At 38.3% G+C, this 12,537-nt stretch overlaps 1 protein-coding gene across 5 annotated transcripts in view; it reads right to left on the reverse strand.

Annotated features, from left to right (window-relative positions):
* Nucleotides 1-9,933, reverse strand: part of Cdc27 (cell division cycle 27) — a 77,285-nt gene extending 67,352 nt beyond the window's left edge. For all 5 annotated transcript variants that reach the window (XR_002390554.2, XR_002390553.2, XM_004868648.4 and 2 more), the window contains exon 1: nucleotides 9,744-9,933. Coding sequence is in view for 3 of the 5 variants with exons in the window: in XM_004868648.4 (XP_004868705.1) it covers nucleotides 9,744-9,770 (27 nt within the window). In the remaining 2 variants the exon portion in view is untranslated. The remainder of the gene's footprint in view (nucleotides 1-9,743) is intronic.
* Between the last annotated feature and the right edge of the window lie 2,604 nt (nucleotides 9,934-12,537).

Below are 12,537 nucleotides of genomic sequence, written 5' to 3' on the forward strand. Positions count from 1 at the left end.
AAGAGTCCTGGGATTAACTTTTAAATAGTTTCCTAAGTGGTCTTGCACTTGAAAGCCATATTGTAACTGATCCTGTCTCAGAATTACCTTCCTAAAACCATTATCATCACTGGGAAATACGACAATAGCAAGAGGCTTGGGTTCAAATCCCTGCCAGTTGTGTTTTGGGCAAGTATAATTTATTGGCTCTTAAATCTCAGTCTCCTAAGTCTATTTACTTATTTTTAGTTCTGTTTTGGCACTAATGGATGTCTCTTCATTTAAAACATAAGACCGCAGTAAAGTACACAAGAGTTTCTAGCACATGCCTAGTAATTTTGCAATAAATTTTAGCTACTGCCATTGTCATTTTCTTCCTGACATCATCGTCTCTTCCTTCCTGACGAAAACCTTTTAAGTTTCCCCCACAAAACTTACAAAATAAATATCTACAGAATAAGGCACAAACTCCTGAGTAAGCTATTCAAATCTACTTTAAAAAATATATTACATATTATATATATTATATATAAATATATTTTAAAATATCTCGCTATTGTCTAGAACCAGAAAAAATCTTCCACAAGCCCTCACAAATCCACCGTATTTTTATTCTTCAGAAGTCTTCGTTAACACTGTTGCTACCTCGCTTTGATCTGTTCTTTTGTCTGCTGAGATTTCAGTCAACCTTTCTTCAAAATTTAGCATCTATGTTGCCCTGCCTTTCATGAATATTAATTGCTCTAGCCTATGAGGTTCTAGATAATTTTGTTTATAACTTCTCATATCACAATGTTTAAGCTGGGTGTGGTGGTGCATGCCTGTAATCGCAGCACTCAAGAGGCTGAGGCAGGAGGATTGTTGCAAGTTTAAGGCCAGCCTGGGCTACATAATGAGCTCAAGAATACCCTGAAGTACAGAGAGCAAGATTGTGTCTCAAAAAAAATAGAAAGAAAAAGAAAAAAAAATAATGTTCATTAAAGTTATTTACTCACATATTTGGTTAACTACATTACAACTTCTTTTAGGACAAAAAAATTCTATTTTTCTCTATAATTCTGATTATTTTAGTTATTTAATTCTCTGGTTATCCTAGATGACTCCCTTTAAATGTAGTAAATGCTCAATAAATGTTGAATGATTGTTTTCTATTGTGCATTCATTTGTCATTTACTCCCCTACAAACTTCTACAAATCCAATCCGGAGCTAAGACACAAGATAATCTTACAATAATTAACATATTAATATGAATAAAAGGTAACGTTATTGTTGGTAAAATAATACAACATTTTTCTGGTTATCTGCAGCCTAGAGCATATCACATGGATTCCTTCCTACTACTCAGATTATTTACTCACCTTCTCATTTCAATGTGCCTACCACTTTTGATAAACATTATCCATTCAGTAAACATCTATTGAGCACTGTATTCACTTTGCTACATGCTCCTGATTGCAGTGTAACAAAAAATTTAAAACCCAGTCAACTTGAGGAAAATAAAGTTCTTTAGGTAGGTTTTAAGAAGCCTTAAAACATTTTGCCTTTCAAGTCTCTACTGATAATAAGAAATTTTTTAAAAATTGAAAAAAGAAACTATGAATAAGTTAGCTATTATTCCACAGATAACTATTTGGTCACTGTCATTGTTTTGTCTTGTCACACAATTGAGAAGCTGAACCTTGGAATAAGTGAATATAAGGATATGCTTTTTTGTTTTTTGTTGTTGTTCTTTTAATACACCACATGATCACTGGTCTCTAGCCTACATCTTTGCAACAAAGCAAAGGGATATATAAAAAGTAATGTGATGAATTACAGGTGTTGTCCTCAGAGAATTTAAACATTTGAATTTCACAACAACTCCCCAAAAATGTCACTCACAAAACAACAGGCTCAAGAGGGTTCAAATGTAATTTGACTCAGCAATTACTTCTTGAATGCTTAATATGATCTCCACACTCCAATCCAGGCAAATAAGGAGGATCCTGCTGACACTTAGTAATCAAGATGACCAAGTCACTTTTGAGATTTCATCACCTGTAAAATAAAGATTAAAAACACCTACCACCTCCAAGACAGGCATGTGAAAGTCTAGTCGGTGCTTGGCTAAATTCTAAATGCCTACAGAAATAGATCTGGTCTTCTAGAGCAGGTAAGATCTAGGTTCTGGAATTACTTGTATTTTTCAAAATGACAGTCACTTAAATTAGGCAACTGCAGTAATAATGAAAGGAGAAACATAATAAACATTTACATTTTTAGAGCAGATTATATTTTGCCTGGATTACTTTTAATAGTATTTTAATTAGCCTCTGAATTATTTTCCATCCTATAATTCATTCTTTCCTTGTGAATTTTGCATAAATCACATGTGATCATGTCACTCCTTTACTTAAAATCTGTCAGTGGCTTCTCATTGCCCTTTTAATAAAACCCAAAGCCATCAAACTAGGCACTGTGGTATAGCCTGTGCTCACCTCTCCAGTTCATCTTTTACCATATTCTCTTATGCTCTGTGCTAGCACAATGGCCTTCTCTCTGCTCCTCAAACTTGTTACTCTCCTGTCACAGGTCTTCTATATATGCAGTACACCTGGTATATTTTCTTTTTCTCCAAACTATGTGAATTCTAGCCATCCTTCAGATTTCTTTTTCTCAGACAGGGCTTTTGGGGGCCCTTAGATAAAATTAGGCGTCTTTATTAAACACTTCAGCAGCACCAAGAAACTTTGCTTTCTAGTAGTATTTCTCTTTATTGTAATTTTACATTCATTTAGGACATTTGGGTAATGTCTTCCTTGCTATATTACAAACACAGGAAAGTGGGGACTATTATTTGTTTTTGCTTACTATTATACTTGACCTATTGTGTGACCTTTTTTTGGTGGCAGTGGTGGGGCACTCTACACTGAGCTACATTTCCAGGTTTTTTGTTTGTTTGTTTGTTTTTTGCAGTACTAGGGATTAAATCCAGAGCTTTCACACTGAGCTATACATACTCAGCCCTTGTTATTTTTATTTTGAGACAGAGTCTTACTAAATTGCCCAGCCTAGTTTTGAGCTTACAGTCCTCCTACTCAGCCTCCCAGAAGGCTGGGATTACAGGCATGCATCACCATGCCCTGCTCCATTTTATTTTTTTGGTACCAGGGATCGAACTTTGGATCTTGTGCTTTCGAGGCAGGCATGGTGCTACTGAGCTAAATCCCCAGCTGCTCCTTTTTATTTTGATACAGGGTCTTGCTAAATTACCATGCTGGTCTCAAATTTGTATCCACCTGTCTTAGCTTCCTGGGTAGCCGGGATTACAGATGTGTGTCACCACACCCAATTTATTATATGCTTTAAAAAGAGGTGCTTAAGAGCAGGGCATAGTGGCACATGCCTGTAATCCCAGCAATTGGGAGGCCGAGGCAGGAGGATCACTGCAAGTTTGAGGGACTACATAGCAATATCCTCCATTGTGAGTTTGAGGGCAACCTGGACTACACAGTGAGATCCTATCTCAAAAAATGAAAAATCAAAAAACAGATGCTTAGTAAATATGTGTTGAATGAACAAATAATCTTGAACTTCTGGGAGCCCTCCCGTGGTTGGCATTCTTATATGTTAGTCTTAAATATATCTATATCTCTTGATGTCTAATAGAGACTTTCAGGAGTCTCTACTGAAAGAAACTCAGTGACCAAAAAATGTATTTTGTAATGCAAATAATTACCATCTAATTACTCCTTTATGAAATCTGGGCATTTCCCGAGAACCTGCTTGTTTTTGTTGTTGGTTTTCTGAGACAAGGTCTTGCCATGTAGCTCAGTCTGTCCGTGGACTTTCTATTTAGTCCAGGATGGCCTTGGCCTTACAGTCCTTGTTTCAGCCTTTCAAGTACTGAGATTATTCACTACCAAGCGTGGCAGATACCTGCTTAATTCTGTTGTAAGTGAAAGAAAATGGTTAAGTCCAGGAAGATACCTGGATTTTACTGGTGACCTGCACTAAATTTATATGCCATCACTTTGAACAGTATGATTTTGGGGAGAATATTTAACTTTTTTTCAGCCTTAATTTTCTTATCTGAAAAATAGGGTATTTCTTTTTTTTTCTTTCTTTCTTTTTGAGACAGGGTCTCACTATGTAGTTCAGGCCAGCCTTGAACTTACTAAGTAACCCAGGTTGGCCTCGAATTTGTGGTGATCCTCCTGCCTCAGCCTCCCAAGTGCTGGGATTACAGGCAAGCACCACCATGCCCCACAGGGACTATTTCTTGGAGCTGTTGCATTAATTATAAAAGATGATACATATCACAGTGTTCCTAATACACTCACTGGCATACATTCAGTACTTAAATCTTTCCCTTTCCAACCTCTTAATCTAAACAAATTCAATAAACATGATTTATACTTTCTGTTTATAACATTTCCCTAGCATATCTGCTACAACCGGTTATTCTGTAACATATGAGCCATAAATGACCCAAGGGACTCACTGGCCACCTTAGTACTACTATGGATCACCAGGAAAATTTAACATATATCTACTAAGGCCATAAAGTCTTAGAATGTTGATTTCCTTTATATTTTGTCTTTTTAAAGAAATGAAAGAAAAAAGTATCACATTCAAAAGCCTTGTGATATAAAAATCAAGCGTTGCTCAAAACAACCTCATTCTTTTTTTTTTTTTAACCAATTCTTGAGAACATCAGAGATAGGGAAGTTGGCCAACTCAAACTTTTATAAATCCCAGAAGTTAAACCTGCCATTCAGAGAACTGCACATATAGCCTCCATCCCTGCTCTGCTCAGTTACTTCTAAATTCCTGAGGGATGGTGTCTTCTGTGGGGTGTCGGGTGGCCAATGAATTATTTTCTAAAGCACTACCAATTATTGGCTGACGATGAGCAGAGCTAAAATTACTTCCCTGGCTATTCATCTACCTGTGCCTAACTGATGGTGTGGATCTCTCCCTAAAAGAATAGCATTCAACCTGGGCATATTGCTATATGCCTTTAATTTCATCTATTCAGGAGACTGAGGCAGGAGAACTGCAAGTTCGAATCTAGCCTGGATAATTTAGTGAGACCCTGCCTCAAAATAAACAATTTTTAAAAGGTCCAGGGGTATGGCTCAATGGTAGACTACTTGCCTCACATGTGAGAAGCCCTGGCTTTGATCCCCTGTACAATTACTGAAAAAAAGTATAATACTCAGTGCATCATCTCTAGAGTTCTACAAATTAAAGCCAGATGGATAAAATGTTGTTAAAAGTTACCAAACCAAGAGTAACACTCCTTTTGTCTCCCCCCAACAAAATGTTTAAAGAAAAATATTCCACTGATGTCTTAGTCACTGGATGCATTAATTTAAAAGATAAACAATCAGTATGAAGTTGCAAAATTTCTTACTTGCTATTTTTAAATATGAAGTATTATTTTAAATGTAAACAAACCTGTAAGTTGTACTCTGACTTAAAAGTGACTACTGTAAATTTTGTTTTTGCCCCCCCCCGCCAAAAGCTGCCTTTTTTTAAGATCATAAAAGCAATAGATAATAGAAATTTGACAATATAAGAAGGTACAAGGAAAACCAGCCAAACCCCACAAAACACACCACTGTGGAATTTTCATATTATACATTATATAATTAGATTATTCTAATTTCTGGAATTCTAATTTCTAGAATTCTAATTTCATTTAGGTCTTTGGCACTGGTTCTCAATATGGGCAATTTTTGGCACACCCCCCGCCCCCATTTAGCAATTTCAGGGAGGCATTTTTGGTTGTCAAAAATGAAGACCCAGCACTGAGGAGGCTGAGGAAGAAGGATCACAACTTTGAGGCCAGCCTGGGCTACATACAGAGTTCAAGGCCAGCCTGAACTACATGGGGATACCGTCTCAAACAAACCAAAAAAAGAGTGAAGGGGGCATCCAATGGGTAAAAGCCAAAGGTATAGCATCACACTACAATGTACATCCCCCACCCCAAAAAAGTATTAGTTTACCCAAAATGTCAAGAGTGCCAAAATTAAAAAAGAATCCTAATCTGCAATACCACATACCTGGGTTATTCTACTAGCAGTCTTTATTTCTACTAGTTTATTTACCTAACTCTTGTTTTTTCTCTTCTTTGCAAGTAGCGCCAGATTAATATTCCCAAAGCACTGTTTTCATTACATAATTTTTCTGCCCAAAAACTCTTTTGTTCATATAATGGCTACTCATTATCACTACATTAAATCTAAACTCCGCCTGGATGTTAAGTACCCTGTAACCTGACTGTACCTGATTGTAAAACCTTCCTCTTCCCATTCTCAACTTCCAGTCTACCCAAGTTTACAAATATTGTAGTGTTCTCTCCTTCTGAAACAACATTCTCATCTTTGGACTTTTGTTCACATCTTTTCATGCCTAGAACATTTTTACTCTATCAATTTGAACTCCTAGGCTTAAAGTTCTCCTTCAGGACGCCTTTTCCATTTTTCTCGCCTGGAGGATTCTCTTTCCTGAACTCATTATCTGGGCAAATTTATATTGACTTGTAATATCCATTACAAGCATGCTTACCTTTCTAGTAAGACTAAAACTGGCACAAGATTAGGAGTTCTATCTCTATATTACTATTTAGTAGAAATATCTCCAACTTAATTTGTTTAAAACAATTCTTTTTGTTTGTTTTGGTCTTTTTTTGGTACCGGGGATTGAACTCAGGTCCTTGTGCTTTTGAGGCAGGCGGTGGAACCACTGAGCTAAATCCCCAGCCCGTTTAAAACAATTCTTAATTGCTTTCCTTCAAATCTGCCCCCACTCACAGAATTCTCCATTTCTTAAATCACACCACCAAAATGAAATTCAGGCAGTCTTTTTTGTTTCTGAGACAGGGGCTATGTATCTCAGGCTGGCCTTGAACTCAAGGATACTCCTACCTCAGCCTCCCAAGTATTGGGATTATAGGCAAGTGCCACAGTGCCCAGGCAGGCAATCATTTTTGATACTCCACCATCAAATCCATTTTCTTATCTTACTGGTTCTATCTCCCAAATATTTCTTAAAATTTTGGTCTCAAAATTATCCACTTTTTTCCTACTCTTTTACCTTACTTTAAATTACCTACATCTCCAAGGCAACTATATTCACTCTTGCCCCTTTTGTTACATTTCCCATACAGTAGCCAAAATATGGTACTCTTTGTATTAATGTTAGATAGAATCTGTGGACATATTTTTCCAAGTCAAAAGTACTTCATTATCTAATGCGATCTAAAACAATATTGAATATATAGCCAATTACTAAATTGCTTATTGCCTTTTTAAAAAGGCTTGCTTACAACTTCAAGCACTTCGGTGAAGTCCCCCACAATAACTGGGAATATATATAGATATAAATCTATACAAAAGCCTGCCTCTTTAAAAAACCAATGTTGTCAGGTGACTTTTATAAACATCCAAATTAGCACTAATTGAAGTTATTTGGGCTATTTTAACTTCTCCAGTTACCATTAAAAGCAAAATAACTAGCTGCCCATGCCTGTAATCCCAGCATTCGATAAGTCTGATGCAGGAGGATTTCCGTGTGAGCTCAGCCTGGGCAATTTTACAAGACCTCGTCTTGAAATAAAAATTTAAAAAAGGGCTGGGGGTATACCTCAGTGTGAAGACCCTGGTACCATAAAATAAATAAATGACAGAACTTTTGTCTCATAATACGAGACTTTTTAAAAAGACTCAAATATAAAGTAATATTTTTCTATGAGAGATACTTCAGGAAAATACTTATATAGGTATATATGGCACTAGTTCATGTTAATACTCTAAAGAAAAAAGAACAGGAAACAGAAACAGTTGCTCATTTTTCTTTCAACTTTTTCCTCTGCCTGGTAATATCTTGAACCCTCAGACATTCCAAAAAAGGTAACAAATTTTCCAAATTAGCCTCATTCCTTTTCAAATACCCAGACTCAATCATTTTTAAGACTATCTTATTTATTTCTATTTTTATTCTCTTTCTTACTAATTTTTTCCCATTTTCAACATTATCCCTGATCAATTTACCTTTGTAACTGCAGTCAAAGTTGCTTGTTCCTCCACTGTTCTGGATCCCTTCATAATCTGCTACCTTTTACTATATAAATTACAACCAACATTTTCACATAGTCATAGCCTAAAACTTCTTACTATATCCCAAAATCTACTGGATAAAGCTAGTATGGGAGAGAAAAAGGACAAATCTGACTTTTAAGCCTTAAAATTATCCAAGTGTATTAAAGATAAGACTAGTTTAATTAAAAAGCAGGGTACCTGATGGGTATTATCTAGAGGAGACTACATATTTCTATTTTTTCCCATGCAAGTTGAAATAACTATTAGTCATTACATGCTATCAGTGCTACTACTGTACTTTGATACTTTCGAAGCCTTTTGGGTCCAGAAAGGCAAAAGAATCATTAAGACAAAATTACAAGTACGTGAAACATAAATTAAACAACTCAAATAGTCTGCTTATTTAATTTCATGGTAAGTCTCAAACAAACAAAACCTTTAAAAGGGTCCTGTGGCCAGGAAGAGAAATTTGAACAGCAAGAAACAGCTTTGGAAGAAAAAACAGAATTTACAAGCATGTAAATTTCCCTTAGGAATTAACACTAATATCTATTATACGTAAAAAGCTGGAAATGAGCCCAACTAGCAGAAATGAATATTTCATATTGTGAAGAAAACTTAAGGAAATAATGATGTATTAAAATATTTACTATTTGATATTACAGGTTTATCAAAAGCAATATGAAGGAATTTTTAAAATTCATTAGCTGTTTAACTTCAAATTGAAGTCCATGACTCAATGAAAGCAGTTGACAGAGGTCAACTCTCCTGATCAAGTCAAAAATCATATGATGGGAGGCAAGTCTCTTATACCTGATCCATCACCATGGGACAAAAGATTTAGTTTCTTCAAATGGCAGGGGGGAAAATGACTTGGCACTGCACCACGCACTTAAAATCCAACAGGATTTGTTCCCTGACAACAGAGCACTGTGTGTCAAAGTATATCTTGGTAAGGACAGTGAAATGGATGGAAAAACCAACGTCTTTCGTTTCCTAAACACCTTATAAACATGCACAATAAAATGCTTCTGATCCCCATCACAGGTAATGGAAAAAAACAGATTTGTCCTTTCCACTCCTTTGCCTTTTTTAGGTGCTTGCCTTGGAGTTTTCTTCTCCGATCATCACTGTCCAGCCGGAAATCCACTGAGTAAAGTGGGCTAAGAAGTCTGTTACCAAGCTAGAAATTAGATTAAAAATACCGATCCTACCTCCCTCCATCCTCTCACATAAAACAAAAAACAACAGCAAAAATCCCACTGCCGCAAACTTGTCCCACCTCTATGCAGATCGTACCAGCTCTATTTAAAGGTGTTTCTCAACCATCCTTTAGGTAACAGGGCTCCTGGGTGCCCTTCCGGGCCCTCATCTCTCGCATTCTGCCAGGAAGGCCTTAAGACTAACAGGAGGGGGTGGCTGGACGAGGGCTCCGACCGAAAATGGGGTAATACCGCCCGCCCCATTCACATCGAGGGCAGGAGTAACGTAGGACAGAGGTAAGGCGGTTTAGGTTGCAGGCAAGGCCTCGGGGCTGACGAAAGGCAGGCAGGATCGGCGGAAGGGGAAGCGGGAGAAGGAGCCGGGCCTAGGCCGCACCAGGCCGCGAAGTGGCCAAACGCTGCTTCCCGAACAGCTGAGAGCCAAGCCTCAGAGAAGGGGGTTATCATTACCTGGACGGGTTCCTGCAGCACCGTCATCCTTCAGGGTCAGGCCCACTTTCTGCAGTGCCTCAGGCACCCCCGCGTAGCGGCTCCGGCCCCGCCAGCCCCGGCTCATTTAAACTCACCAGCGACCGTTACCGGGGGAAGGGGGAGGCCGAACGCTTGCCGAGTACCTCCGAGAGGGATACGGAAATATCCGAAATATGGAGATCCAAGCGGGAGTCTGACGGAAAATACCGAAAGAGACCGGAAATACGCGAGATGAGTCGGCAGAGGACAAGACAGTTGCCGGAAATTGTCGAGAGTTACCGGAAATTACCTAGTTTCGCTCTACTCGTAGGTTCTTCTCAGCCACGCCTTCACCTACGCAAACCACCCCAATAGCCGGGCCTGCGAAACTGGGCCACGCCCAATCGGCAGCCAACAGGCTGGGCGTGGCGTGCAGGAGTGGGCGGGCAGCATTACGTGGTGGAGCTGCTCTATGTATTTGTTGCACCACCATTCTGGATTAATTGGTGCACCGTTGTTTGATGTAAAAGGAAAACACTACAGTTGAGGCTGATTTTAATTAAGCAAGAAGTGTTTCTCTTTTGAGTATAGATTATTCATCCATTCCAAAAGTATAGCTTCGTGGACAATCGGGTAAATTTGGGAGGATTGCCTCCCGCAAACATATAGGATGCCGCGTCCTCAAAGAGACTTTGGTTTAAGGGGAAAAGCAATACAACTGATAACTAGTTAGCGCCAGAGATTAAAAAATTAAAAACTAGGCCACTGGATATCCAACACTACATTCTTTCCAATACATCAGATGGCTTCTCCTATCAAGAATAAGTTTCTAGGGCCGGGGATTTAGCTTAGTGGTTCCGCCACCTGCCTCGAAAGCTCAAGGTCCCGACTTCGATCCCTGGTACCAAAAAGAAAAAAAAAAGTTTCTAGCTGGGTGTGATGGTGCTACTCTCAGGAGCCTGAGGCAGGAGGGTCGCTGCGAGTTCAACGCCAGCCTGGGCTACATGATAAATTCAAGACCAGCCTGAATTACATAATAAGACCCCTCAAAAAAAAAGAGTAAGTTTCTGAGCAGCATGGTGGCACTACCGGAGGCTGAGGTAGGAGGATGGCAAATTTAAACTCAGAAAAATAAGAAAAAGAGAAAGAAAAGAAAGAAAGAGAGAAAAAGATGCAGCTTAGTGAGAAGGCCCTGGATCCAAATGTGGGAGGGGGAGACCTCTTTGAAAAAAAAAAATCAAAAATTTTAACTGCCTTTGAGACTTTCCATCATTTGGTCACTTAAGTAACTATTTCCAGTTAACGTCTTAACTCTTTTTACCAGACTGATCTCATCTTGACCAGCACATTACAAGTGATGTAAAAATTCAGAGGAGGGAGAAATTAATCAGGCTTAAAATAAGCAAGGAAAAAAGATTTAAACTGGAACTTTGGGGTAGAATTATATGATAGTGCCATCACGCCCAGCTAGAAACTTATTCTTGATAGAAGAAGTCATCTGATGTATTGGAAAGAATGCAGTGTTGGATATCCAGTGGCCTGGTTTTGAATTTTTAATCTCTGGCTCTAACCAGTTTTAGATTGTTAGTAAATTTCAACCTCTCTGAGCTTCTTTTTGCGTATTCTGAAATGATTGAGAAAATTAGGTGCATTAGTAGATGTGGCCGGGTCTCTTATACTACTACTAGGCTCTGTCAAATTTCCATTTTGCTACCCCTAACCCCAAAATAGTGAACCATGGAATTACTAAAATTGTGATTTTCAACAGATGAGGAAAACAGTTTTTGAATGTTAATTTTCTATTCAGGAATTCTTTAAGGTAAGTGTGAGACTCATTGTCTGAAAATATCTGGTTCTCACATTGTACACTGATGAAGTTAGAGTAGGTCACTCCCTTAGACACTGCTTATGGAGTGGTCACCTCATGAAGTGCAAGTGCTAAAGTGGTTTTTGATTGCCATGTACTCTGTTCTATTAGTAGAATTATGCTGGATGAATTAGTATTGGAATAGACTTGTACGCTGACCTATAGAGTAGCCACTAGCCATTTAGAGTTTAATTAGTAAAAAATCAAATGAAATTGAAAATGAAGTTCCTCAGATGCCCTAGGCAAATCCCAAAGACTCAATAGACAACCACACTTGGCTTAGAGATAGAAATTTTGAATATAAATTTGTTCAATAAACCAGATGAAGTGATGCACATCTGTAATCCCAGCACTCTGGGAGATTGAGACAGGAGGGATGTGTCTTGGAGGCCAGCCTGAGCAATTTAAAACATAGGGAGATCCGGACTCAAAAAATAAAAAGGGCTGGGGAAATAGCTCAGTGGAGAGGCTCTGGGTTCAATCTCCAATATTGAAAAACAAAAACAAACAAACAAAAAAATGAGCCATCTTTATCTGGGTTACCTCAAAGGCATTTGTTCACTCTGTTCACAGTGGAACCCCATGCTTGAAATATGTCCTGTTCCAGTTTAAGACTTTTCCATTGCCTAAACCAGAAACCACTCTTTTAAGAAAAAGATAACCCTGTAGGGTTCCCCTACCCTCTTAGGGTTTTTGACTGGACTTGAAGAATTAAACTGACATAAGACGGATTCCTGGAAGAAAAATCTACAAATTTTATTTACCAGTTTGGTTTTTTTTTTTGGTACCAGGGATCAAACTGAGGACCTTGTACTTTCGAGGCAGGTGGCAGCACCACTGACCTAAATCCCCGGCCCTATTTACCAATTTTTGCATGTACATGGAAGCCTTCACAAGAAAAATAAAGACCCAAAGACACAAAGACAC

Source organism: Heterocephalus glaber, unplaced genomic scaffold (genome assembly GCF_053883595.1).
Source record: "Heterocephalus glaber isolate CG9 unplaced genomic scaffold, H.glaber_assembly_v1.0 deba00001813, whole genome shotgun sequence".
Lineage (NCBI taxonomy): Eukaryota > Metazoa > Chordata > Mammalia > Rodentia > Bathyergidae > Heterocephalus > Heterocephalus glaber.